Source organism: Cyphomyrmex costatus, unplaced genomic scaffold (assembly GCF_001594065.2).
Source record: "Cyphomyrmex costatus isolate MS0001 unplaced genomic scaffold, Ccosl1.0 scaffold182, whole genome shotgun sequence".
Classification (NCBI taxonomy): domain Eukaryota; kingdom Metazoa; phylum Arthropoda; class Insecta; order Hymenoptera; family Formicidae; genus Cyphomyrmex; species Cyphomyrmex costatus.
The window spans coordinates 1,236,589-1,262,587 of NW_017275847.1; the positions used below are offsets into that span (position 1 = coordinate 1,236,589).

The 25,999-nt window shown below is 34.4% G+C and overlaps 1 protein-coding gene across 1 annotated transcript in view; it reads right to left on the bottom strand.

Moving 5' to 3' along the window:
- Nucleotides 1-5,435: 5,435 nt before the first annotated feature.
- The window catches only part of LOC108772261 (Utx histone demethylase), a 77,584-nt gene continuing 57,020 nt past the window's right edge, over nt 5,436-25,999 (bottom strand). Inside the window, exons 4-13 of the mRNA XM_018537756.1 lie at nt 21,098-21,276; nt 18,842-18,967; nt 14,019-14,202; nt 12,702-12,917; nt 10,551-10,706; nt 9,750-9,927; nt 9,230-9,544; nt 7,474-9,045; nt 6,781-7,374; nt 5,436-5,955 (exon numbers count right to left, since the gene is read on the bottom strand). Coding sequence (XP_018393258.1) covers nt 5,689-5,955; nt 6,781-7,374; nt 7,474-9,045; nt 9,230-9,544; nt 9,750-9,927; nt 10,551-10,706; nt 12,702-12,917; nt 14,019-14,202; nt 18,842-18,967; nt 21,098-21,276 — 3,787 coding nt within the window. The 3' untranslated portion in view covers nt 5,436-5,688. The remainder of the gene's footprint in view (nt 5,956-6,780; nt 7,375-7,473; nt 9,046-9,229; nt 9,545-9,749; nt 9,928-10,550; nt 10,707-12,701; nt 12,918-14,018; nt 14,203-18,841; nt 18,968-21,097; nt 21,277-25,999) is intronic.

The following is a 25,999-nucleotide window of genomic DNA, read 5'->3' on the forward strand; positions in this document are numbered from 1 at the left end:
CGTTGTTGTTAAGAAATACATAGCTTACAGCGATGTAGTGTTCAGCCATTCTTTCAAAAGCTATATACATGTATATACGATTGCTAGCTACAACAGCTCGCTATGTGTGTGTGTGTGTGTGTGTGTGTGTGTGTGTGTGTGTGTGTGTGTGTGTGTGTGTGTGTGCGCGCGTGCGTGCGTGTGTGTGTGTGTGTGTGTATGTGCGCACGTGTGGGTGTGTATAATATAAACGCTATACGGCTCTTTTATACAGTTTTATATCCGTATATACACATATATACGGCTGAATTGATGAGAAAAATATTATTTCGCTATATTATTTCACGGACCAAAAATAAATTCTCGTCTGGTCTGCTCGGTCTCTTTCGTATAGGGTGTACAACTTAAATTAGAAGTAGTAATAGTAGTGTAGTAGTAGTAGTAATAGCAGTAATAATAATAGTAATAGTAGTAATTTATAGCGAAAATATGCCCTTATACACTCTTCTCCTTTATCTCCCCCCCCCCCCCCCCCCCCCCCCCCAAATTTAATCCCTCACGGACGAGATTATTCAAAAGGAATTCCCGATCAATTCCTTTTGATCTACAAATCGTTATTGTGTGCTTCACCTCCGAAATCGTAATCCGTGGAGGATTAATGATCGTCTTCATCCTTGTTTACGCGTTTATCGCGAACGCTCGAGCTCGTTTGTATACGCGTCTAAATACCTTCCTTCGAAAATTCCCCATTCATTTCTATAAGAAGAGATAAACTCGCACACAAGCGAAAATTTTATCTGAACGGAACTCTTTTTCCAAGGATTTACGATTGAGAGGCTCGTCTTCGAATTGGAAGGATCAGAGTCGCGCCACATGTCTTTTTGCGTTACATACATGATTCATTGTGTTAATTTACGAAAATATCGAACAAACGTGCACGATTCGCTATCGTCGCCATCGGTCTCGCGCCTTTAACTACGAAAAAGCTCGTGCGAGCTTTCTACTTATAAATTTGCCTATTATCCTTACCCTTTACATTAAATATATATATATATATATATTTATATATTTATAATATGTATATATATAATTTATACGAAGTAGCGTTAATCGAAAGATGTCAAATCAGTTCGGAACTTGCTACTACCGGCAGAAAAATAATACACGGTATATATCGATCACTTCTTCTTTCCACCGGCATCGTGCAAAGTTGAGATCATATAGCGTGCTTGTATGTACGATTTAAAATGTACGAGAAACAAAGCTGTTCACATCTCCCTGACGAAGATATTCTGTCGCGGATCTTGTTTCGACTACTCGTGTGTTTTATTTTCCTTCTCTACATTTCGTCTTGAAGCGTCGCGCGTGGTTGTCATTGCTGTACACTAATTATGTTATAAATGCCTTAACATTCGATCGAATGTATCGGAAATTTATCAAAGATCTTCCACGTGTTTATAAATCATGTTTAAATTGACACATCTAGCGACTAATTACAAGAGCACCTGCATACATCAAAAGAGTGTGATGATAATCTTATCATTTTTATACGAATTGGAACATTTTTCAGAAATACTGGGAAAACTACGTTTTTTTTTAGAATTGTTCACACATGTAAACTCTGAAATATTCTGTGTTTTCTATCCCATAATTTCTGAAAGAATGACTTAAATGACACTTTTTTAAATTTTATAAGATTTCACCAAAAAAAAAAAAAGAAATTTTAGATATCTTAAAATATTTCAAAATTCATATATGTACATATGAAATATGTGAAGAATTCTAGAAGGGATGTAGACTTTTTCAGAGCACTTCTGAATTTTCTTAGTAATTCTAAATTTGTATTAAAAAATCCGAGAAATTTTCTAAAGAATTATAAAATTATTCAGAAATTCTGAAAAAAGGTTTTCATCAAGGTTCATATTCTGATATCTCCAAATTAATAGAATTTTTGTAATTTTTGACATACACACCGTATTGGAATAATTGTGTATTTATCAGTTTGTACCCATGAAGAGTAAAGAATCCTACATTTCTATAAAGCTTCTGGACACCGTAAGTGAAATCGATTCAAACACATTGGAGAATTTCTTTTCTCGCTATCATCGAAGATCAACCGAGATCTTTTGTTAATGAAAATACGACTCATGCTTTATTTTTTATGAGTCCTCTGGAATAAAATTATTACTCGCAATTATTTTTTTGAGAATTTTGTTAAAAATCTTTCAAAAAATTTTTCAAGAATTTTTTCCACGCCAGAATAAGCTTACGTTGAAGCAAAATTAATTGATCGATCACGCGATGAGGAGCCTAGTTGGATATCTTGTGTCATGCGATATTACTTATCTTACATTTCTTTTCATATATCAATATATTTTAAGATCATCTTGCATTAATAACAAATGTTAAACGACTACTTTGAAAACCATGCCCAATGTTAGAAAAGACCGTATGAAGTATTCAATATTTTCTTGCTGCATTATTCTTAAACGTGTATCCATAGACCTGTAAATTTGTCTGTTTTTATATCTGAACTATACACTCATTAAATTTATAAGATTTGTTTTTTCTAGCTGAATATCTTATATACACTTTTTCCTTCGTTTTTTCAACGTTCTACTAAAACGGATAAGCCTAAACTAAAGCTGTGCGACTATTTTTCCTATAAATTGTCTGAACATGTATATATTGCTTTAAAGAAGAGAGTGATTCAAGGTAGTAGAAGATGTTGATATATTAATTGATTCAGCGAATGTTATAGGCATTTATGACTTGTCTAGAGTACAATCGTGTAGAAAATAAGAAGAGAACACGGCGGTTCTCCTTTTCTTCTTGTTTAATTTCTCGAAACTACTGACTCGCGAGAAATGGAATACTAGCGCTTCTAGATATTCAAAAATACATCGCTTCTGTTGTAGATGATTCTTTCGCGAGGCGCGAACTAACTACTTTTTTCTTCTTTTTCTTTCTTCTGTCCCCCTATCGCGCGTAGTTTAATTTCGGGAGGGGGGTCGAGGAGTTGAGAATTAAAAGTAAATCTATTTTTAATGGAACACTTGCAGGTAATCATAATAACGTGATTTCTTTCTCCTTTTGACCCAGTATAATTGCGGTGACAGGCCAAGTTAAATTTTATTACGTTTTTGCTGATTTCGTCCTATAAAATATTAGTTTTACAATGGCAAAGATACCACTCTTAATCCTCAAGTTCCTCGAGTCGGGCTAATATACAGTAGCGATACGATAAGCGTTCTGGCACGTTACGTCGGCTGTGAACGCCGTGATCAATTGACGAAACTGTGAGTGAAGGTACATTTTTTGTCTTAAAGTACGATTAACCTGATGAACAAGAAGCTCTCTTTCTCTTCTACGGTATGTCTCTATTCTCTCCCCTTTCGGACATCTTATTTCGCCATCTTACATTCTCGTCGCGTATCATCGCCCTGCGAGCGGCGCGCAATTTTCGCACATCTGTTTCTTCTAATTTTTTTTGGCTAGAGCTCGAGAATTTTGCTAAAAAAAATCACAGTGCGCATACACACGTTAACTTCTTATCGCAAGAATAATTTTTATACAAAAACAAAAATATTGTTTATTTTCGACGTCACAAACGAGAAACTACAATTGGATGAAATTCTGAAAATTTTACTTTTAATTCCGAGATATAGACATAAATTTCTTATATCCTCTATATTTCCGTTCCAGTTTTGTTAGACTTCTTTATTCCTACTTTAATTTTAATCTCTATGCGTTTGTAATTTGGACAAATAATTGATAACCGCGTCGTGGATATTAAACCTCATGCCCACATTCGCGGCTTTAATTTTATGCAACACTTAAATTTTAATAATTGATTATGTTATTTAACAGGAAATAACATACATGGTTGGCAGTAGAGATCAAGCTACACTCTAAGGACATTTTCACTAATTTCTTTTTTTTTTAGTGCTGATCTCAAAGTTAATTTGCATTTAAAAAAATTTACAAATGATTTGAGCAGTACCACGCACGGCACTAATATGCCTGTATACGTATTTTTTTGCAACAATGATATAATGATAGGCAACCTCCTTATATGATCCTTGATACATATGAAAAAGGGTGAATCTCTCACTTTATCTCAACGATTTCGTAAGTGGCAGTGAGAACGTATTATGCATAGGCATAGTACATAGACCGAACATATCATGTGCCATCGATATAGTAAACGATAGTTCCGCATGACAGATTCTCCGTTTGTAAGAGAAGAGAAATCTGAGTTGGGGATTCTCTTTCTTTCGCACATGAGAGCCAGGTCTCGCGTGTCATGCTCGGCCTATCTATGTCTATGATATTATGCATAGTCTTACACCCCGGACTAATCGCAAAGAGGACGAAGAACAAACAACGAAATTTAGATTTTGCTCGCGCAATACGACGCTTTACATCTACATTTGTAATCACTATTACAAAGATCGTTAATTATAATAATAAATAAACAATGATAAAGAAAACCAGGTCGAATCCGGTAAAAGAAATGTCGAGCGCGCTAAAAGTCGCATGACGATGTCGCGGACCGATTATTACGCTATTACGTCCTTTAATAATCAGAGACAGTCTTCTCTAGCCAATACCCGAGAGCTATATAAAAAAAAAATCGTGATCGCCGTCGGATATTTACAGGGAATAATCTAGCGATCCGATCGTCGGTGATATCTTTTTTATAGATAAGCAAGTTAGATTTGTACAAACAGGGCTAACTAACGAGCGAGCGAGCGAGCGAGCAGCACGAATCGGTCTTCATGTCTACCGAAAAGACTGCTCCTTCCTTTTAGTCTTTCTTCTTTCCTTGGGATCGGCTCACGAAGCTCTGTCGTGATAATTACGTTCCTAATAGCGAATTCCAATCGGGTGCAGATTAAAGCGCATACTAAAACGACTGCCGTACACAAATTGAGATAAAAATATACGTAAGTATATATATAATGTGCACATTAACGACATCACATCAAATAGAGCTTTTGACTTTTAGCATGCAATTGATATAGTGCAAAAATGTGCGACAAAGAGTCATCGTTATGTGAGTTGTATTCTTTTCTTTTCAATCAACGCTGGTTATTTAGAGAAATATAATGTCTCATTGTAGCACAGTTTTTCTATATATCAACACTTCATGCTTTTTAAAAGAAACTACATATATCAATGCTTGGTTTAGATATATGTCGTTAATATATGCACAGCTTTGCATACATACAATATATGCAGGATGAGATAAAAGCATGACAAATTAATATCTCTAAAAATATTGTTATTAGAGGAAGAAAAAATATCTTACAGAGTACATTCTTGGACTCAAGTACAGTAGAAAATGTATCGATCTAAATATTTTTTACTTAAAATATTTTATCCTAAAGTCGATATACAATATATATATATATATATATGTTTCGAGAGAAATTGTTATGCTTTTACCTCATTTCATGCGATATATATTTGCGGACGGTCGCCTACGAGCCCTCAAGGAGCCGGTCCCGCCTCTTTTCGCGTAGCTCTCAGGTACATGGATAATGCTTATCGTACGAAATGTCTTCTCGTCCCGCATTGACAAAAGGACTAACACTAGTAGCAGTGATCGCCACCATCCGGAAAAAATTTGCATTTCCCGGATGGTAGTGATCACTACTGTTGCAGTATACTCGGGAAGTCCAAATATATATGTTGCATGTAATCTCAGGAGGACTGGCCAGTTTGTGCCTGCAATGTCGTCGATACTGTCGATGACGATGACGAGGAAGTAGTGGTAGTTGTGCTAGTGGGGGTGACCAGCGGCATATACAAGGTAAATCCATCATAAACATCCATCAAGTCACGCATGCGATACTCCTCCAAACAGACGAATCCTTCCAAGGAAGGAGATTGCTTACGCGCGCAATCCATACAATGCACTACGTGACGCTTTTCCTGTTCGCGGATAAACAGGATATTGAACACTTCAATCTGTAAAAAAGTTAAATATTTCTTTTTAACCTATGATTAAATTTATTAAAAGAAGTAAATATGAAAATATAAGTAGAAAATAATATAATACGTAATAAAAAAAATATATATATTAAGTACAAATTATGTGCGATTGTATAATTTTAATAAAAAAGAAAGAAATAAATAAAATATTGAAGTAATATGTATATATATAGAATTTTATATATGAATTTGCTAATTGTAGATCTACGGAATCTTGTTTATTGCTCCTATTCATCACTATTATTTCATATTGTATTATCAGAAGAGAGAAAACACAATAAAAATTCTTGCAAATTATATTTGTGTGAGTAAAAATATCTATTTTTTAAATAAAATAACATTTGTAGTCGATAGACTGAACTTATAAAAGTATACTGAAAATTACTATCTCTTGTATATTTTGAAAGAAATTAAATCATATTTATTTTTTATATATTATTAATTTAATAATTTGTCATAGTTATGAACGACATCTCATTTCGTTTACACACGCGCGCGCATGCATGCACGCACGTACGCATGTACATAATTCATTTCTAGATACATGATTCTTTATTAATTAATAAAATAAAAGGAGAATTATTTTGGTACATTTTACAAATAAGTTCTATCGATTATCATTTTATTGAAAAAATTTTTTATTTTAATATATTCTGTAAGAATTTTTTCTATATATTTTCTCACTTTTGACGTTACAATCTGAAATAATAAAAATTTCTTCTTAAAATTCCGAAAAGAAAAAGAAATAAATATCTAGACAACACGCTAATTTTCAAGATTAGCTTAAGAGGGAAAACATACCTCACACTGGCCACAATAATGCGAAGCCTCGTTTTTGCCGCGGCCATGGAAGCGCACTTCCACACCCTTACTCTTCACGAACTCCAGTATTAAGCAACACTGTCTCATCGTTCGCAAAAGACAATTTTTGATCAACTCGAACAATCGAGGATCCGACACCTTGATATTACGCGCCAAGTTCCATGAAAGATGCACCATTGGCACAATCGATTTAAATGCTTGCAGCTTGTTCCACTCATAACGCTCGATCGCGAGTTGATACTGTCTGGCAGTGAGCGGGCCAACGTTCCATGCAATATTGTTGCACCAACCAACCGCCTGTACCCAGTGCACGCAACCCGCGTTCACCCATACCAGATCACCTGGTCGCTGATGAAACCTGTACACTGGGATATTCTCTTCGAATAATTCTTCTAGATTCGGCCACCAACTACCATGTAGGTAACTGATGCCGTTGCGCTCGCAGAGTGAGCATATTACGCCCCAATACGCATCTGGTACCGCAAACCATTCGCAGTCGCCCGGTCCGATATTGATATTAATAGAACAAAAATTATTGTTCTCTTGATGTCCGGGTGTTCTACTACCAGGTACCTGAGAAAGATATAAATTAAATTACATTCAGAAACATTATTCAAATATGTGTAAAACGTTTCAATTTCCAATTTTATTATATTATATGTTTTAATGTACCTTCATATACAATTGTACGGTGTTCATTCCTAAGATTACATGCCCCACATGACTGAGCATATTACCAGCCGATATCACCCTAGCAAAGGCCGGTAACTTCATCAATTCGTGCAACTGTGGCTTCCATTTCCTCTCATCTGATAGATCCACGTTGGTACCAAAACGCAACATCTTAGTTCCTGGTCGACCAGATAGACCAAAATTGTTCTTTTTGCGTCGGACTGTTTGACCAGTGCTGTCTTTTGAGTCCGAGTCTGACAGATTAGAAGAATGTACGCCGCCCTGAACTTTCTCTTCTCTCAGACTCTCCTGAAAACTAGAGGCCTGATATTGCGCGTACTTGGCAATCGTTGTGTGACTGCGATGACTAATGCAGTTCCAGACTTTTTTGTTGAGCGCCGGATCCCAGTTCTCTTCGCTAGTTTGCTGCATTTGTGTGCGTACCTCAATACCGTGATCTGGATTCGCTTCGACCAGAGTCTTAGTTGAGAAAAGACCTAGATCAAGTTTGAGTGCTGCCGCGAGACCACGTACTACGGCAATTGGGTGTTTCAAACAAAATTCTTGCAGCTGCGGACTGAAAACGTCCTTTTTGTTCTCTAGAAAGACACTCGGAGCAGGCGGCGATAACTGTTCTTTCGTCAAGTGTATTCGTTGAATAGGTGGATCCGGTGGTGCCGGTGGTGGTGAACGATCGCTCAGTATCGAGCAATTCGGCACGCCTCTCAACCCTCGACCCTTGCACGCCTCGACTATCGCTCTAGAATCCATTTCAATACTCAACTCCTGTTCGGGTTGTGATTCGCACAACGACTCGAGTTTCAGATTCATCATCGATTCTGCCTTGGAAATATTGGTCGCTTCGCTCTTGTTTATCGTTGCCGTTGTCATCGTCGTACTAGAGGATAATGATGATGTCGTCGTCTCACACTTAACCGTCGTCATCTCACATTTCACCGTTGTTGCAGTTGTCGTCGCGGTCGTCGTTATGATTGTCGTTACAGCATCTGTCGTCGATTTAGACTGCGTCGATTGGGAAGTCACTTCTTCTGGTTTTTCCAGTTTCACCTCCTTTACCTTGTCAGCATTTTCCTCGAGATTCGACGGTGAGAACGGGCCGGAACTCAACGTACCGTTGTCATTGATAACACCGCTCGATGGTTCCTCCTTCACGACTGTTTCCAAATCGTCGGAACCGAAGTGCTTGAGCAAATCTTCCGCCAGCGACGTAGCTATGTCCTTTTGTGATAGCAACGCCTGCAACTCCTGATCCGTCACGCCCAGATTGTCCTTATTCGCTGCAGTAACCGTTGAGCTCTCCGAATAACCACTTGTCGCTGATGTGACCTGTGTATAACCTTGAGCAGCGTACTGATTCGGCTGTTGCTGATACTGACCACCATACTGAGCACCGCCTGTGATCGGTTGCCTCTGTGGCGGGTAAGTGGGGTCAGAGGCGGATTTGTAAGGCATTCCTGGTGTCTGCGTAGTGTTTCCAGTCGCCGCCGTATTGTAGCCGACATTGGTGTCCGAGAAGCCCGTTTGCAGCGCAACTGTACCTCCTTGCTGCAACTAAACGTTATTTAAAATGATTGACAATGAAATGGTGTATTTTCATTATCGACGTGCGTAATACACGCGCGCGCATATGTTACATATTTTATATAATTAAAAAATCAAGAAATATATCATATGTAATTTTCTTTTCTGTGATCAATAGCACAAATTTAACTTAAAAAAGATATTAAGTATTTACCGGCTGTTGCGGTATACCATAATTCTTGACAACACCTGACGATTGGCCGAGGTTCTGAGGATGACCGTATGTCGTGGGATAACCGGGCTGCCCTGGCCTAAGACCTCGTTGTCCCGCTTGTTGCTGTTGCCTGATTTGTTGCTGGTGTTGCTGCATCGCACGGTATTGATGTTGCAGTTGGACGAGCACATTTTGCTGCTGCGGTGTCAAGCTATTGATATTCTGTTGTAGAAAATGCAGCATTTGCAGTTGCTGCTGCGTTAGGTAGAACGGCGGCGTTCGTTGCTGCGGCACAGCTGATATCACCTCATCGGTCTTGAATTGAATTAATGCGAAGTTGAAATATTTAATCACATTATCTGTTCTCTGATTTATAATATAACTGAACTGTCTGCAAATACTTTATTAGAATCTTTATTTATAAAACACTGTATTAAATTAAACAAAAAATTATATATGTATAAAAGACAAATTAAAAGTTAGTTTTTAGAAACAATCTTTTTATAATATATTCTTTTACCTTAAATCGCTTAGCATTCTGTCCTTGAGCTTGAGGATAAGGTGGAGGTGGTCCAGTCGGCGTGGCACCATATTTGTACGAAGGTCCGCCGGGTTGCTGTTGTTGCTGCTGTCGGCTGGACATCTCTGCGCTAATCGGCAGATTCCAAGCCTCTTCGATTGACGGCAATTGCCGCCTCCTAGACAAAAAAATAAAAATTATATAAAAGCAGGAAACAAGCTTTATAACTATACATAAAAAAAAATACATTAAAGGTCGACTATATTTATATTGGCCTTTAAGGAAATACTAGAGTGACCAAATTTTGTCGGAACACTTTTGCAGATCGGTACAAATCTCCGAATTTATACTGAACGGAATAAAAAATCCTTTTACAAGATTAAAGTAGATGCAAAATTTTACAGTGGATTTTGTACTAATATCGAAAAAAGTTAAAAATTGACATTTTTTAACTCATAGAGTTATCACTTGACATTTATGTTTCCTTAGTATAAAAGTTTTATTGCTATAGTATATGGATAAACATAATTTAACATCTAATATTTTACGTACACAAACAATAACTGAAAATTTATGAAACTATAAGATTAAAAACGTAAAAAGAAAGATTTATATCGATCTGCGAATTACATATAGATATATGAATACTCGATAGTGAAAACTCGAAATGGTAAGCAAAGCAGTATATATAATTGTGTCTAATTATCTCTATCCATCTGTTTATTTCAATGTGTAAACTAGCTACATAAAAAATCGTTATAATGGAATCGTAATACGTAATTTGATTTGTCGACAACTCACTTGGTAGCGACGGAAGGCATTGGTGCTTGACTTAGATGACTCTGCAGAAAGCTGATGCGCTGTTGGAGGGACGGGTTCATCGGGTTGTTGCCACCGGACTTAACGCCACCCAGACCCGCGAATGGGCCCGTGCAATTTGCTATATTGCTGTTTCCCCTACGAATAATAAAGCGGAACTCTTATCACGCTGACCTAATAACTCAATGTAATCGTTGTTAATTTTTGAGATCGTCAAATGTAAACTCGGCCTTCAATCTACAACACGTGCCGATCGTTCTAGCACAAGATGATAATTACAAATCATAAAATTACACACGCCGTGACATACAAATGATAACGTAAAAAAGAAGTGACACATAATACAATTTGTTATAACTTAAAATTACAACGAGCGATTTGATAAATGCAAAGTAATCATTTACATAATTTTCATCTTTTAATTATATTTTATATTATATTTAATTTAATTATATTAATTAAAAAATTTAATGGAAAAGATCTAATGATCTAATGATCTAAATCAATAACAAAAGTAATGCCTATAAGAATCGAACATTGGATAATCGTATATATAATGCTTTTATTAATAAGTTTGATTAAACGTTTCGATCCTATCCTTCTCAATATCGCAAACAATAAACAGTAAACATTACATTAACGAAAAGTCTTATACAAAAACCATTAATTTGGAGGCTATGTAACTTGATAATACGTAGTAACATCTTTTACAATATAATTGTGAGAAAACGTTATGTCCACTACAGTATTTTTATTGTTAATTTCCAGATTAGACTAAAAAAAGTTATAGATATAATAGTGTATGCAAGTTTATAATAGACACTAACAATTTTCTTGAAACTTACATGATACATAACTTGGACAATTTGTTCGATGTGCCCAAAGCCGTAATCACACTAGCAATTGCTCGATTGTAATTGGACGCGTTCAGCAGACTCAACAGTTAAATGAGCGCTCACTGTTATTGCTGTATTCTTTTAGATCATCCAATCAGAATTTTAGATCTGGAAGAATACACCAATAATAGCGAGCGCTTACTCAACTGTTGAGTCCGCTGAATGCGCCCATTGACGATTGAGGATTATTTCTCAACCAATCAGAGCAAAGCAGTCACCGATTGATATACCGATTCTCGGATAATTCTCACTTGTGACGTAATAACTCAGTAGAATGCGCGTTCTTTTTGCATTCTGATAAGTGAAATTCAACTTTTTACCTACAAACTGCACAAAATCGAGATCATGTGCTTTACTGAGCCTCGTAGAGTACTCACTTTAAAATTGAGGTTATGAACCTGTGTTGGTATTTGTTAATTTTACCAAAGTAAGCAAGTAGTGATGTCGTTAATTTGAGTGTATTTCATACTCAGTTCACTTTAGACTCAGTTTCATTTGTGTGTAAATAGAAAGCAACTATTGTTTACAGTAGTGTATTTGTAGGACCCTAGAAGGTCTTCTTCTAGGATCTTTAACTTTCTCCTAATCAAATTTATGATAAAATTCTCGTCTGTGTTCAGTGATGACTGAAAGTTGATTAGTGTTCCAATTGAATATGGTTTTTATGTTCGTATATATTGTATAAGATGCTATTATATATTATCGAGTCACATATAATCTTCAAATTAGCGGTTTTTGTATAGACTTTTCGTTAATATAATTTTTACTGTTTTATTTTATTGTTTGCGATATTGAGAAGGATCCACACATAGGATTGAAACGTTCATCCAAACTTATTAATAAAAGCATTACACATGATTATCCAATGTTCGGTTCTTATAGACATTACTTTTATTGTTGATTTAATTATTAATGTGATCGATCGTTAGTAATTTAACTATATAATTAGTAACTGAACATATGGATCCTATGGTATGACTGAGATTTTTCTTAACTTTTAAATAATAATTTGGAATAATTTTACGTTTCATATATTTTTCACAGTTTTGAACATAAAACATTCTTTTAAAAAAATAAAACTAACAACAAAAATTATATTTTTTAACATTAAAAAATACGTGTTTTTGTTACAGATTAAATAACGAATAAATGTACTTGCCATAATGTTAAAGTAATAGAACTACAGTGGCATAATTGTAGAACGCTATAAAAATGACTCGCGCAATATGTAATTTACCTGGATGCGTTAACGTAACAGGCCAGGGCGTCTTTCGGTTGACTAACACTTTCGTATAATATGCCTAGATTAGTCCAAGCAGCCGAATGGGATTTGTCTAGTTGCACAGCACATATGTAGGCTTGCAATGCATCCATAGGCTGATTCTGTTGTTGGTATAGTACTCCTATACTACACCATGTGTCCGCATTGCCTTCCGATTTTTCGACTGAATTTCTATTGAGCACATGGAAAAGGTCATTAATTCCCAAACACAGAGGGACATAAAGTATAAATAAATATATATAAATTTGAAAGTATATATTAAATCTACCATACTTGCCTGTATATTCGTACTAGTGTGAATATCTTTGGAAAAAAATATTGGAAAGTTTCTTCGGTATTTTGTATTAATGCCCTATACAAATATCAATAAAAATATTATAATAAATGAATAAAAAAATATAAAAATAAATTTTTGGAACATGCGTAAACACACAAAAATGTAAAAATAAATTTTTAGAGCATGCGTAAATAAAAAAAAAAGAAAAATAAATATTTTAAAGCATGCGCATATTACGTTTCTTTCCAATTCCGAAAAAAATCTAAAATGTCTAAAAGAATATCCGTTAAGAAAATAATATTTAAGTAGAAGAAATATATAAAAATAATGATTATTTTAATTAATAAAAATTATTTCTAAATTGAGCAATATCATCATTTTTTCAAAAATTCATTCAATAGAAACTTTTCCATGAATAATACAAAAATTTCTGATGAATAACGCAATAAAATTCACAAACTGTTGTTTATTAAAATTACAATGCGGGAAAGTCAATTTTAATCTCACTAACAATAAGTTCTTTCACATAAAACATCATATTTCATAATTATAAAAAATGCACAATATAAAGTATATAAAACAACTTCTTTATAAAATACGCTCCACAGTCTAAATAATAAGTAAAGCATATAAAATAAAATTAATCTTTTTGTCCGAAAGTACGCGAACATTCTAGAAAATTCATACTTATACAAATTTTGTATATGTCGTAATTTTAGCTACAAATATAAAAAAAAGGGAAACTTCTTCAAACGACTACCTCGAATATCTTAAATGCAAAGCACATACGAGATACTTATTTTTTTATCTTCAATATTATATTATACAATACATTCATTAACATGTTTTTATGATTATTTAAAAAATCTCAAGCACACACAGTTCATTTTTAGATGGACCTCTGACACGTGAAATACGTCATATATTTTTTCGCGTTGGAATTTCAATTGACAAATTCACACTCGATGGCGTACCTGGTTTTCGAGTATCATTACCTGTATGCGATAAATGCATCGTGCACCTTTCCGGAGGCAGCCAGACAACGTCCTAAAAGATAAAGACTCTGTCCGCTCTTGGGTTCGGCTTCGATGGATTTCTGCAGGCACTGGATAGCTATGTGTTGCTTTTGCGCTCTAGTTATGCCCAGCACCGTGCATTCAACCACGTGGTGCATCCATCCTGCATGAAAAAAACGAAGACGAATGATACACGATATCGGTTCGTTATTTTCTTCTTTCGTCTGCCGTCTCGAAAACCGTATTATTACACGGACATGACGCTACATGACGAACTACTAGCGAACTAAACTGAATAGACTCTCAGGTATGGCTTAGGGCTACCCCCGGCAGCAATAGTTTTTACTGCTGCTGTCCCTTCTCTAGGGGGGCTGTCTAGAATTACTGCCTTATAAACATAGGCGCAGCAGCGCGAAAAAAGACCCTAGTATGTAACAAGATTTTCGTCCTCTCGATGAGAATAGAAGATCCTAAGGGATTTTCGCATAGCCGAGCGATTATATTCGTCAATTGCCTTTGAAGTCGTGTTTCAATTCTCTCAGGGATTGCGCTTGTTAATAATGAGATGTTTTATTAACTCTGCTCCCTCGGATTAACTGAAATCATCCAATTTCCTTGAAAAGCGATATAAAATAGAATATTCTTCTTTTCTAATACTATAACATAATGTAACGTATTTAGTATTCATATTTATTATATACTTATATATATGTATATATAATATTCATATATACGTATATATATATTTTATATATATGTATATGTTATATAATAAAAAAATAATATCCTTCCACGCGTTTCCGATATAACGGGACGTTGATTTATGGCCACTGCTTCTATATTTGCGCGACGCGTGTTTACCTGTTGATACCCCACGGATTAATCGTCGTGGGAAAAGCGGGGCGTTGGCAAGAAGTTGTTATTTGCGACAATAAATGCATGACCGTAAATAGGTGAACACGTGGCAGAACCGCCGCACGTGGGAACTGATGTTAATTAAGTCACTTGATCGGTTAATTTCAACCCACTTATTTTCTATCTCTTCAAGCTTTAATAACTATTTTATTTTATTGATGGAAGAAAACATAAAACTTTTTAAATTAATAATAATTATTAAGTGGGTGCAAAGATTTCTATTGTCCTTTTACCAAACTCTACTTTAAATAAAATTTAAAAATCTCAATTTTTAAGAAAAATATTTAAAAAAATTTCTTTTATATAAAAATGTACATCGTAGAATGCTATGATGACTGTTTCAACAAACAAAAACTCAAATCGATAACTCTCCTAGAGATAAAAACTTGAAAAAGGACAAAGCTTTCGTTTTAATATTTATCACACATTTTCAGTACATAGTATTTTAATCCAGAGAGAGAACACCCAAATTTTCAAACATTTTTGGAAATATTTCTGCCAAAGAATATTTATTCACGAGATTAAAATAAGCACTGGTCGTGCGATCGCACTGCCGCGGCCGCTTCGCTTGCTCGTCTACCTTTAATGTTATTTATTCACCTGGCGTATTTACCTGTCCTAAACACTACGTTCCATATGCGCTCGATTTGCAAATCTGCCCGACCTGCCTTTAAATCGGTCCACCTGGCTATGGTCGGCCTCGAAAGCTTAAATTTGTCAGTCGATTTAAATCACGCCAACCAATCATCCCGAAAAATTCTCTTCCAAACCTTCTCCCAATATTTCATTCAAAAGTACTAAACTTTTCACGAATATTTACATTTGTGTTTGTTACTTTAAAAAAAGATTTCATCAAAAAATTTTGAAGGAAAAATAAAATATATACAAAAAAATTATGAAACCAAAAAATACAAAACAGATTATTGAAAGCTTTTATGAAATATTTAGATACATTGTTGTTATTGTTCTAATTAAAATGATTTTTTACATAATTGAAGGCATAAGTTGCTGCAACAGTGGGTTAACCCACATGTTGTATAAACAAAATAAATAAATTCTAAAGCTAAAATGATGGGAAAAATATCACACGCATAATCGATGACTAATTCTATGTAATATTAGCCTGTAAGTCTAATTGTGTATATCTTCTCATAACACTTACAGAAAAAATATATAATAATATAATAACACAAAACACTACTTAAAAATTTTAATCACTTATCATGTTATGTTATAATATTAATCATACAGAATCCGAACTGATACACATAACATTTTGTATAAAAATCACAAAAGAATCAGTTACGAGAAGCTTATTTCATATTTTCTTAGTTTTATAATATATATATTAATAAATAAAATATAAAACAATATTAAGTAATAAAATCGACCGATGAGATAAAACAGAGTTTTTGTTTAAAATATGAAATATCTCACAAAATATTAACTTTTACTTTTATACATATCGTCTGTATTATGTGAATCTTTCATACTACAATCAATGAATAATACAAACTAAATTTGTTCGTCACGACTATTCAACGACGAAATACATCGCATATTGAGGGAGAAGGAAATCTTCGTTCTTTCGTTTTTTCTCACCACAGGAAAAGAGAGCGGACGAAGGAGAGCAACAAGACAGAATTCCAAAAAAAGGGAAATGAGACCGGTCGCGACCGGGACGGTTCGCCAACACGCGAGAATCCATAAACGGTCCGTAAAGTGGATGTCCCGTTCGCAATGTCCTCGAAAAAGTACAGCCCCGAAAAAAGAACCGCATCTTTCGTGAGATGAACGAGATGTGCAGACTTTCACCGTGAAGCGATCCGTTCCAAAGGGTGAAAAAAAACGCTCAACCGAGGCCCAAAAGTCCAAAACTTTACGTCGTATTGTTCAGAAAGTATAATAAATATAACGTTACAGCGATTAGTTTTTGAGCAGCTCGAAGGACACTTTCATCAGGAATTTTATTTTCCCTCTTTTTATTTATTTATTTTTTTTTTTTTTTAAGATAAATAGAAAAAGGGTGGAAGGAAGGTTTTTATTTTAGAAGAAAAATATGAGTCTTTATTTACCAACTCTCACGATCTACCTATGCTTCCTAGTAAACAAAAAAAGGAAGAAAAAGGATACCGTCTACGCACAAAGTGTTAAAAGAACAATAGCGAAAGAGCGATTTTTCCTTTGGATTGTCGAGTCTTCAGCCTCACAGATTCGGCTGAAGGCTCTCGGTGGGCCGGCTGCACTCTGCCAAGTAGTCTGCAGACACGTGTATTGATTTATTCCGGGTTAGGGTGGGTTGAGGGATGAGACGGAGAGGCAACTCAGGGGGAAGGAGGAAAGAGAGTGAATGAACGAGGAATAAAGAGGGTAGGAGAGGCCACGTGAATGGATCGGAGAGAGAGGGAGCGAGGCTCTAGTTGTGGGAAAACTATCCCTTAGCTTCTGTTTCTCTCGCACCTGCCCTATGTTTCTCTCTCTTCCTCCCATTTCTGTTCCAGACTGGCGCATAGACTACCGAATCGCGACGGGGTACGGGGAGGAACACGTTAAAGTGTTCCCCCTAGATCTAGGATCGCAGAACCCTCGAATATTTTCGGAAGTAATACAAAGTAAAATTGCAACGTCGAAGACTTCAATATTTCTATTTTAAATTATTATTGTTACGTCTGATTTTTTTGTATCTGATATTTTTTACGGAAACTATATTTTGAAATAATTACATATCAATAATAATAAATTAATTTAAAATATCAAAATTATCGTTTTGTTAAATCATGTTTTCCATTTAATGAAACAAATAATAAAATAATTTGATATAATAAATAATAAACAAAGGATGGATAAACACGATAATTGTGATATATCAAATTAATTGATTATTTATTAACATAAAGTTTTATGTCAAAATATAATTTATTTCACAACCCTTTTCTTAAAATGTAATTTAATTAATAACTTTTTAAATATAATCACGCAGGATAGAAAGCAGTTTCGAATAATTCAAATAAAAACTTTAAATTAAACGATAATTATGATAGCCTATTTATCTAATTCTCATGAAAGAATCGTAAATATTTCTAATTTGAATTAGAAGTTTAATTGTAACTCTTATTTATGACTAAAAATCATAAATAAATTTTATCAGAAGAATAAATTTATAGAATCTAGTATCAGCGCACTCCTCGCCCTGATGAAGTGAACGGTATGGTTCACGAAACGTTGGCATTAATAATGAAGAAGGACACGGCGATAACCTGCAAATCTTCTGGTATAATTGAAGAAAATACCCAAGCCTCAAAAACGTTTTATAGAACCTTTTTACTCTTTTATCGTGGTCTCCTGTGTGTTAAGTATGTGCTCTTACTAGAGAATGTTGGAACTTTCAAGTAAAACTTTCCGAAAGCAATATTTTTGTCTTACATTCCTCTTTCAACAATACTTAAAATATTTATATACGAAGTATTTACGCACTCCCCTGAGCTAGAACGTGTCAGAATCTCTAAGTATATTTACGAAAGAAACATATTTTATTCTCCTCTTTTTTACAAGGTCTCTAATATTTATATAAGATATCCCAGCAATTTTTATCTTTCCTTTTTCGTTCGTCTTAATACTTATTGACAAATAGGTCTCAATATCAAACTTAGCGATAAAATGTGAAAAACTAAAGATAAAAATCTCAAATTATCAGATTCCGCTTAAACACATCTTTTGTAAGTTGGCAACAATTTGCAATGTTTAATCGACACCGTTTTCATGAATTAAGGTTTTCTTTAAAAAAAATTTAAATTAATTTTTATTTATTAAAATAACACAAATTGATTGTTTTCTATTTTTTTTTTTAATAAAACAAAAGAAGAAAAAAAAATTAGCGATAGACTTACCCAATTGACGACAGATGTCGGCCTTCAGATGTAACGGCAGCTTTTCCTTCAGCAGAGCCTCGTAATGTTCCTTGGCCAGACGATACTTGCCCTGAACTTCGTATAAGTGAGCGATGTGGAACTTGACTACAACAAACACGCAAAAAAGGATTTCTCGGTAAAACTTTCCATAGAAAAAAATTTCTCTCCAAAGCTATATAGACGCGAAAATTATACCAAATATGTACCGTCGAAGAAGAGCTTATCGACCGAACGTAAAAATGAGAAAATTATCGATCACGATTAATCCAAGATTTGATTTCCACAGTTTTCTCAATAGTCGAATTGGTAAAAATACCCGTCACGAAATGTTGAGAGATTCAAATTTAAATCCTGGCTGCGGTAATATTTTTTGAGAAATTGTTTATAACTTTTTGCAACACTTATTAACACCAATATCATTGAACTATTTGCTAATTTAATTTATGATTTCAATGTCAATTTAAGATTGCACTTCAAGACCGAAAGTTATTTTAGCGCACAGTTTACAGAACTAGATATCCTAAATTTACACCGAAATATTATTTAAACACTAAAATCCAGCTCAGACTGGATAAGTTTACTTCTCGTTACTTAATTGTATATTCACATACGGTTTAATATCGCTTATTATTGTTGATTAATTTTCATCATATCGGTGGCACCGCAATAAGCACGTGGGCGAGACTGGTGCGCGAGCCACGCTCGGTCGGCTATTTAAAAGCCCGACTTCCGTTGGGAAATTATATATTCCCGCATTAAATTCCCGGTATCCAAAAGAGAATGATTCCCGCGCGAATCATCACGTGAAAAACGTGGATAGTACAATTCGGAGTCATGAATCAGCATAGTCATCATCAGCGTGTGATTCATCCGCGAGAAACCTCCGTGTCTCGGAACTTGTTCTACATAGATTTGTATACGAGATGTGGAGAGGGGGAATCCCCACGAAGTCTAATTTCAATATTAATGATAGATTTCCCGCTGAATTTAGAATCAATTTTTTTTCTCGGGGAAATATGAGACACTAAAAAATCAGGAATTTCCATCTTTATTTTATTTTAAAATTAAGATTCCATTGAAGTAAAGTCTGCAGAAATCAACGGAAGATATAACATTTGTTTAACAATCTGATTAATAACCATAAGTTCCAAATCGGACCGGAAATGCATTTTTATATTTTTTATTATAGTTCGACACAGGTAAGAGATACGTCAAAATGATCTGAAGCAAAAATGAAGGAAATTAAATGATCTTTCGAACGGCACCATTGATTTTATGATCGGATTTTATTTATGTCTTATAGAGAACAAAAATTGCAAATAGGTCCGATTTAGACCATTCTCCCCTACATCTCAATGTTCGTTATATCTATTAATTCATGAGTTTGTTGTTGAAATATTCAGATCAATTTTCTGGCTAGATAAGTACATGTTATTGCCCGGTTGTTAATAGAACCAAAAGTTGGTCATGAGTTCGCGCGCGAAAGATAGACAAGATCTTAAACCAGTAAAACTCGTATAACTCTCATAAATAGCTCCAGTCAAATCAAATCTTGTAATACTAATCAAAGATATATTGCTTGTAGTAGTTATTAGTACAAAAGCTACAATTTTTATAACAGAGAGCGATATAACTACACATTTTCGCAGAAGAATCGTTTCTTTATTCAAAAAGACAGTTTTTACGATTGACTATTACTGTCGCAATAAAATTTCAATCATTAAATTGAAACTTCACTTGATACTCTACCTTCTTTAGTTTGAAGTAAAATGTCATCTATTTAAAATATCTTGTACAGAACGTCAAAATATCGATTAAAAAATTTTGTAAGAAATTTCTTGTATTAAAAGTCAATTATAGGATGGTATACATATAGTTCGTTCTTATTTTAAGACCGTCCTATAAGGAACGTCTTAAGATGCTAATGCGATTCTCTGATTGGTTTATGACATTTAAAATTGTACTTAAAGCAGTCTTAAATATAAGAAGTAACTATGAATACCAACCTTAGCTTTTTCTGACAAATATTAGAGCTAAACTCGAGAGTAGTCTTGAAAAAAAATTATTGAAATAGACAATCACGCGGGAGTCATCTCATTGATATGAACAACGGACGAAAGGCGGTCAAGTTCGACGAAGGAAAGTGAGGGAGCGATTACAGAGTTGTGATGTGCGGGGAGTTGGCTGGGAGTTTTCCGGCTAACAACGATGCGAATAAAGGGGACGAACACTTACTCTCGAGCTTAGAGAAGGAGGCAGGTGTGGTGGCATCGATCAGGGCGAGAGTCAGGTGTTTCAAAGCGGCGTCGAACTCAGCGTGGACCTTCAGCATCAAGCCGAGCCGTAGGTGAACCTCGCAGGCCCGTGGAAATCCTGGTTCCACCCATAGCACCTGCTGGAACGCTTTCACGGCCCTGAAACGCAAGAGAAACGCAAAGACCGTTATAAATTGAATAAATAATTAAATAAATTGCGTTTTAAGGCATAACAAGAGATAAGACAAACTCGAACGAGTTTATCTGAAAGACATAATTCGTGTTCTGAAAAAGTATAGAGAAAAAGAGGCGATTATGGAATGGATAAGGGATTATAGAATATCACGGTATCTCTTAAATAATTTGTAATTTTTTAATTTGCAGGTCTGCTTATATTTAATAAATATTTACTTAAAACTTTTTATATTTAAACAAATATTTATATTAAAATTTAATTTTTGTTTCAGTAACTATAAATTATATTATACTAATTGGCAATATTCCATATTCCCTCTGCTGTTCTATAATCGCAACCTTTTTTCCTTCTTCAGTTTTTTTATAATTACGTTCGTTCTACTATATACGAAGAACTTTTACCTATAACATAATTGATATCATTCTATGGCTAACAAACTTGTACTAGAAGTATATAGTCATATGTATGAATATCTATTGAGTTATTTAAAAAAATACATAAAATCGTATTCCATAATTCCCTCCCTTCCTCTCAGTATTTAATATATTGTGTATATGTGTGTGCGTGTGTGTGTGTGTGTAGTGTTTCTTATAATTCATGATTTCAATAAAAGATTATTCGATAAAATTTGAAACCAAATTTCCCTTTTTTAGCGAAAATATCAGACTTAGAACTTTTGCAAATTACGAATTTTAAAATTATACGTATATTAGAATGTTGTCTCGAAACTTAGAAAAGATACAAGATTGTTTTTGGAAAATAAAGTCTCGAACGAAAACATTTTATTCTACATATTTTGTTTATTTCTTAATAATTTTCTTCTTTTTCCGGTCGAAATAGTTCGGAAATCTTCGAGAGACTCGAGACTTTGCATATAGAGAGAGAATTAGGTATTCAATTTCGCAAACAAATTTATTTTGTCACATTGTTATTATCGTGATCGTCCGAGCGAAATTACCTCACGTTGCTCTTTGCCGTGCTTTTTGTTCCCCGTGAACCTCAACGCCGTGTGCACGCGACGTGGCAAGGTGGGCACGCAGGAAGTGGCTAGTATGTAGTCGCTGTCACGCGACAAAGGGGGCTCCGCGAAAGAAAGGAAGGGGGAGCGGCGATGCGCGTAACAGTAACAATTGTCGCAAACGGTATATCGCAAACCCGCGCCATGCGCGACGCAATCGATATACACTGATCGATCGCACGGATGCACACGGAAAGCCGGAAACGAATACTTAATAAACGCGTGCGTGCGAAAAAACATAGCGTGGTAACCGGGCGACTGTAATATCGTGGCCGTGCGATCCACGATTAAACAGCTCACTTCACGGGTTGCACAAAAAGAGGGGTATTCTTAAAAAGTAAAAATTACGCATTGCGAAATTTAGGATTACTCTTCACGAGGATCTGGCGAAAGATTTTTAAGCTACGATAGTGATTAATGAGGAAATGTGGAAAATTGGAAAAATTTATGTAATTATAATATTATAAAATTTATGTAATATAATTTTAAAATAGAGAGGGAATAATTATATAAGCACACATCAGGAGATATATATATATATAATTTATAATTCTAAAGTAGAAGATTGGAATTATAAATAAGATGAAATTATGCACATACATTAATAATTATTACTTAAATTATAATTAAATATGTGTATATATAGAAATAATCTCCAATATAAATTGCACATCCTGAAAGTCACATTAATCATGCAATCACACAATTGAAAAATATGTGTTAAACTTAACGCATTTCGTATGTCTCAAGTGATCAACTCAAATTTTTGTGTTAATATTTCTTAATTAAAATTAATATTTATAATGTGATAAATTAATACATTTTATTCATTTAGTTTAAGGTTCAAGTTTCAAAAAAACATTATTTTTATATGTATTATTTTATTATATGTATTAAATTAACACTTGGATATATACAAAATTTAACAAGGACTTAAGGATCGCTTTTAACACAAATAAAAATATTTTTAATGTTATACGGATGGATATAAGAAAAATAACCACGTAACTGGATAAAGAAAAAAAAACGTAACTGGATAAAGAAACATTTTTATTTACAATTTTTTAAGCGCTCGATAAAAATAAAATATAAAAAAATGAATTCTTAGAATAATACTTTTCTTCAATTATATATAATTCTTGAGAAATTATCTGAGAATCGCTAATACAAAAGTATCACATTTAACGCACGCAATTTGTAATGCGTTAAGAAAATGTTCCAATAATGTGCACAAAGTTTGCTTTCCTCAGGAGGGGTAGTTGCAGGGCAACTCGTGTTGCACGAGGGTGTGCCTTCGATCGCTATTTTATTCAGAGCGTCGTCGTTGCTGGACGCAAGCCAATGTCAGTTTACAGCCAGGCAAGAGCAACGTCGTCGAAGACGTCACTTTCGTTCCCGTTAAACGACGGACGTTTGTGACGATTATAAATATATAGGTCACTGCACTGAATTCCTGTGTAAATCTCTTCTCAGAGCAAAGTGCATCATATTTTCTCCCTTCTCCCTTCCATCTACTGATTTTTCTTTCAAATTTTCATTCTATTCTTATTATATTTCATTTCTATGTACATAGCTTCCTTATTTCAAAAATGACATAGATCAAAAACGTAATTTCCGAATTACTCGTATTATCACGGAAATATTACCTTATCAATCATCAAAAATAAACTAACTTAATTTTTAAAAAATCGCCAAAATCATCCCATTCAAAGTGATAGTTTCTTGTTTCTTAAGTATTGTGAAACAAAAGTGACATTTGATCATATTAATCCTCTGTCTGCAATTATTTCTCTCTCTATCTGCATCCTTTTTGCCTAGTCCAAGTTTTTTTACCGTTCTAAGCCTTCACAAAATGTGGAAGACTACAGGATTAAATACTTTTCAACATCTCAATTAAATTACCAAATAAATTTTTAACTTAAATATTAAAACCTTTATTTAACAGAAATTGAAATTCGAGCAAAAAGGAAAATAAAATTTTATTTGTGTGAAAATTGCAGATCTAAATTGCAAATAGAAAGTTAAGAATATGTTCTTTTTTGTCGATATTATTTAGTCAATAATATTTTATCAAAATAAAAAAGTTTTTCTCTTTTTCTGGGGAAACCTATTTTTAGTATAATATGAGTTGTATTACTTTTGAAGTACCTAAGGGAAGATATGTTTCTTCTTGCATATTTTATTCTCATTTCGCTCGATCCTTATTGGGTCGACATTTTTATTTTTTAGCTTTGTCTTATTCTCTTTTCGGAGATACGACTCGAATAAAGCTCCCTTTATTTGTTTATTAGAAAAACGTGGCGCGACTTTGCGCCGGTCTACGCCAGCTTTAATCTTCCCCATATCGTTCCAATTTTAGTATGCGCGCACTGCCGAAGCCGGTACGCGTGTCGGCGTCACGTGTACATGTATGTACGCACACTTTGCGACCGCCTGCATGTGCGCGACACACTTTTCACAGAGTGGGGTTACGGCACACTTTTCCTATCCTAAGCGAGCGCGGTTATGAAACACGAGCGACGTAACGTAAGCGCGCGCGCGCGCGCGCCCGCGACTGCTTACGATTATCTCCATGAGCGATAAAGACCCGTAACAGCTGAGTCGCTGCCTTTCACCAAATGCAAGCTGCATTTTCGCGAGGCAGAACTTTACTAGCGCGAGCCGTGATCTCGTCATCGTGAAAACAAGGAGTGGAACTACGATTTTATGGAATTAGCAATTTTAACATTTTGTTTGTCCTCCTTTGGCTTTTATCGCCGTCTTTTCCAACAGAATAAAACAAATTGAGAGTGCTTTATACACAGAAAAATATCATTCTATTGCTAGGAAAAGTGACTACTCAATTTATCTTCTTCCTTTTAAGTAACGGTTATTTTTAACAAACAGAACATTTTCTTGTAATAATAATTTAAAATATACGTATTACAAATTTTAGAAAATCCCATTATTGTATACTCTAAACAAGAAATTATTTTCTCGTGAAAAATATTAAAAAATTAATCGAAGAAATTATTTCATATAATAGATACAAATCGAATTTGTCTTAATTTAATACTCTTGATTGAAGTATTAAACTTACTAGAATTCAGAATATATTTTAAATAAATTTGATGCTTATGACGAACTTATGACATCATGAACTTATAGATTTGCAGATGTATGAACTTTTAAAATACTTGAAACAAGTAATCGTTATTTGCTTACAGTATTTTTCTGTGTATGGCCGCAACTGTATGAGAAAATTTAAGATACCGAGTCTGAACTCTACGGTTAATATTTCAATGGTGCGATATTTATAGACGCACCTCTAATTGTCCATCATTTCTATCTATTAGGACGTGCGAATTCGGCACTCGATCTATTCGACTAATCAAAACGAGCATATCCATTTGACAGCGGATTGTCTTCTGTCAATTGTTGGTTAACGACGAGTGATTCTGTCTTGTGAACCTCAACCTGCCTCGTTCCTTGACGTCTCATAATTGTAATAATGTTTAAATGCATATATCGAGTCAACTCTAAACTGTTTATTAATTCTACCGATTCCATAGCTAATAATAACATTATACTGTCGATGTAAATCAACTTTAATTTTGGTTTAATATATTTTATATTCTTTTTTTGTAATTTAAAAAAATTAAAAAATAAATTTTAAACCAAGATCATAA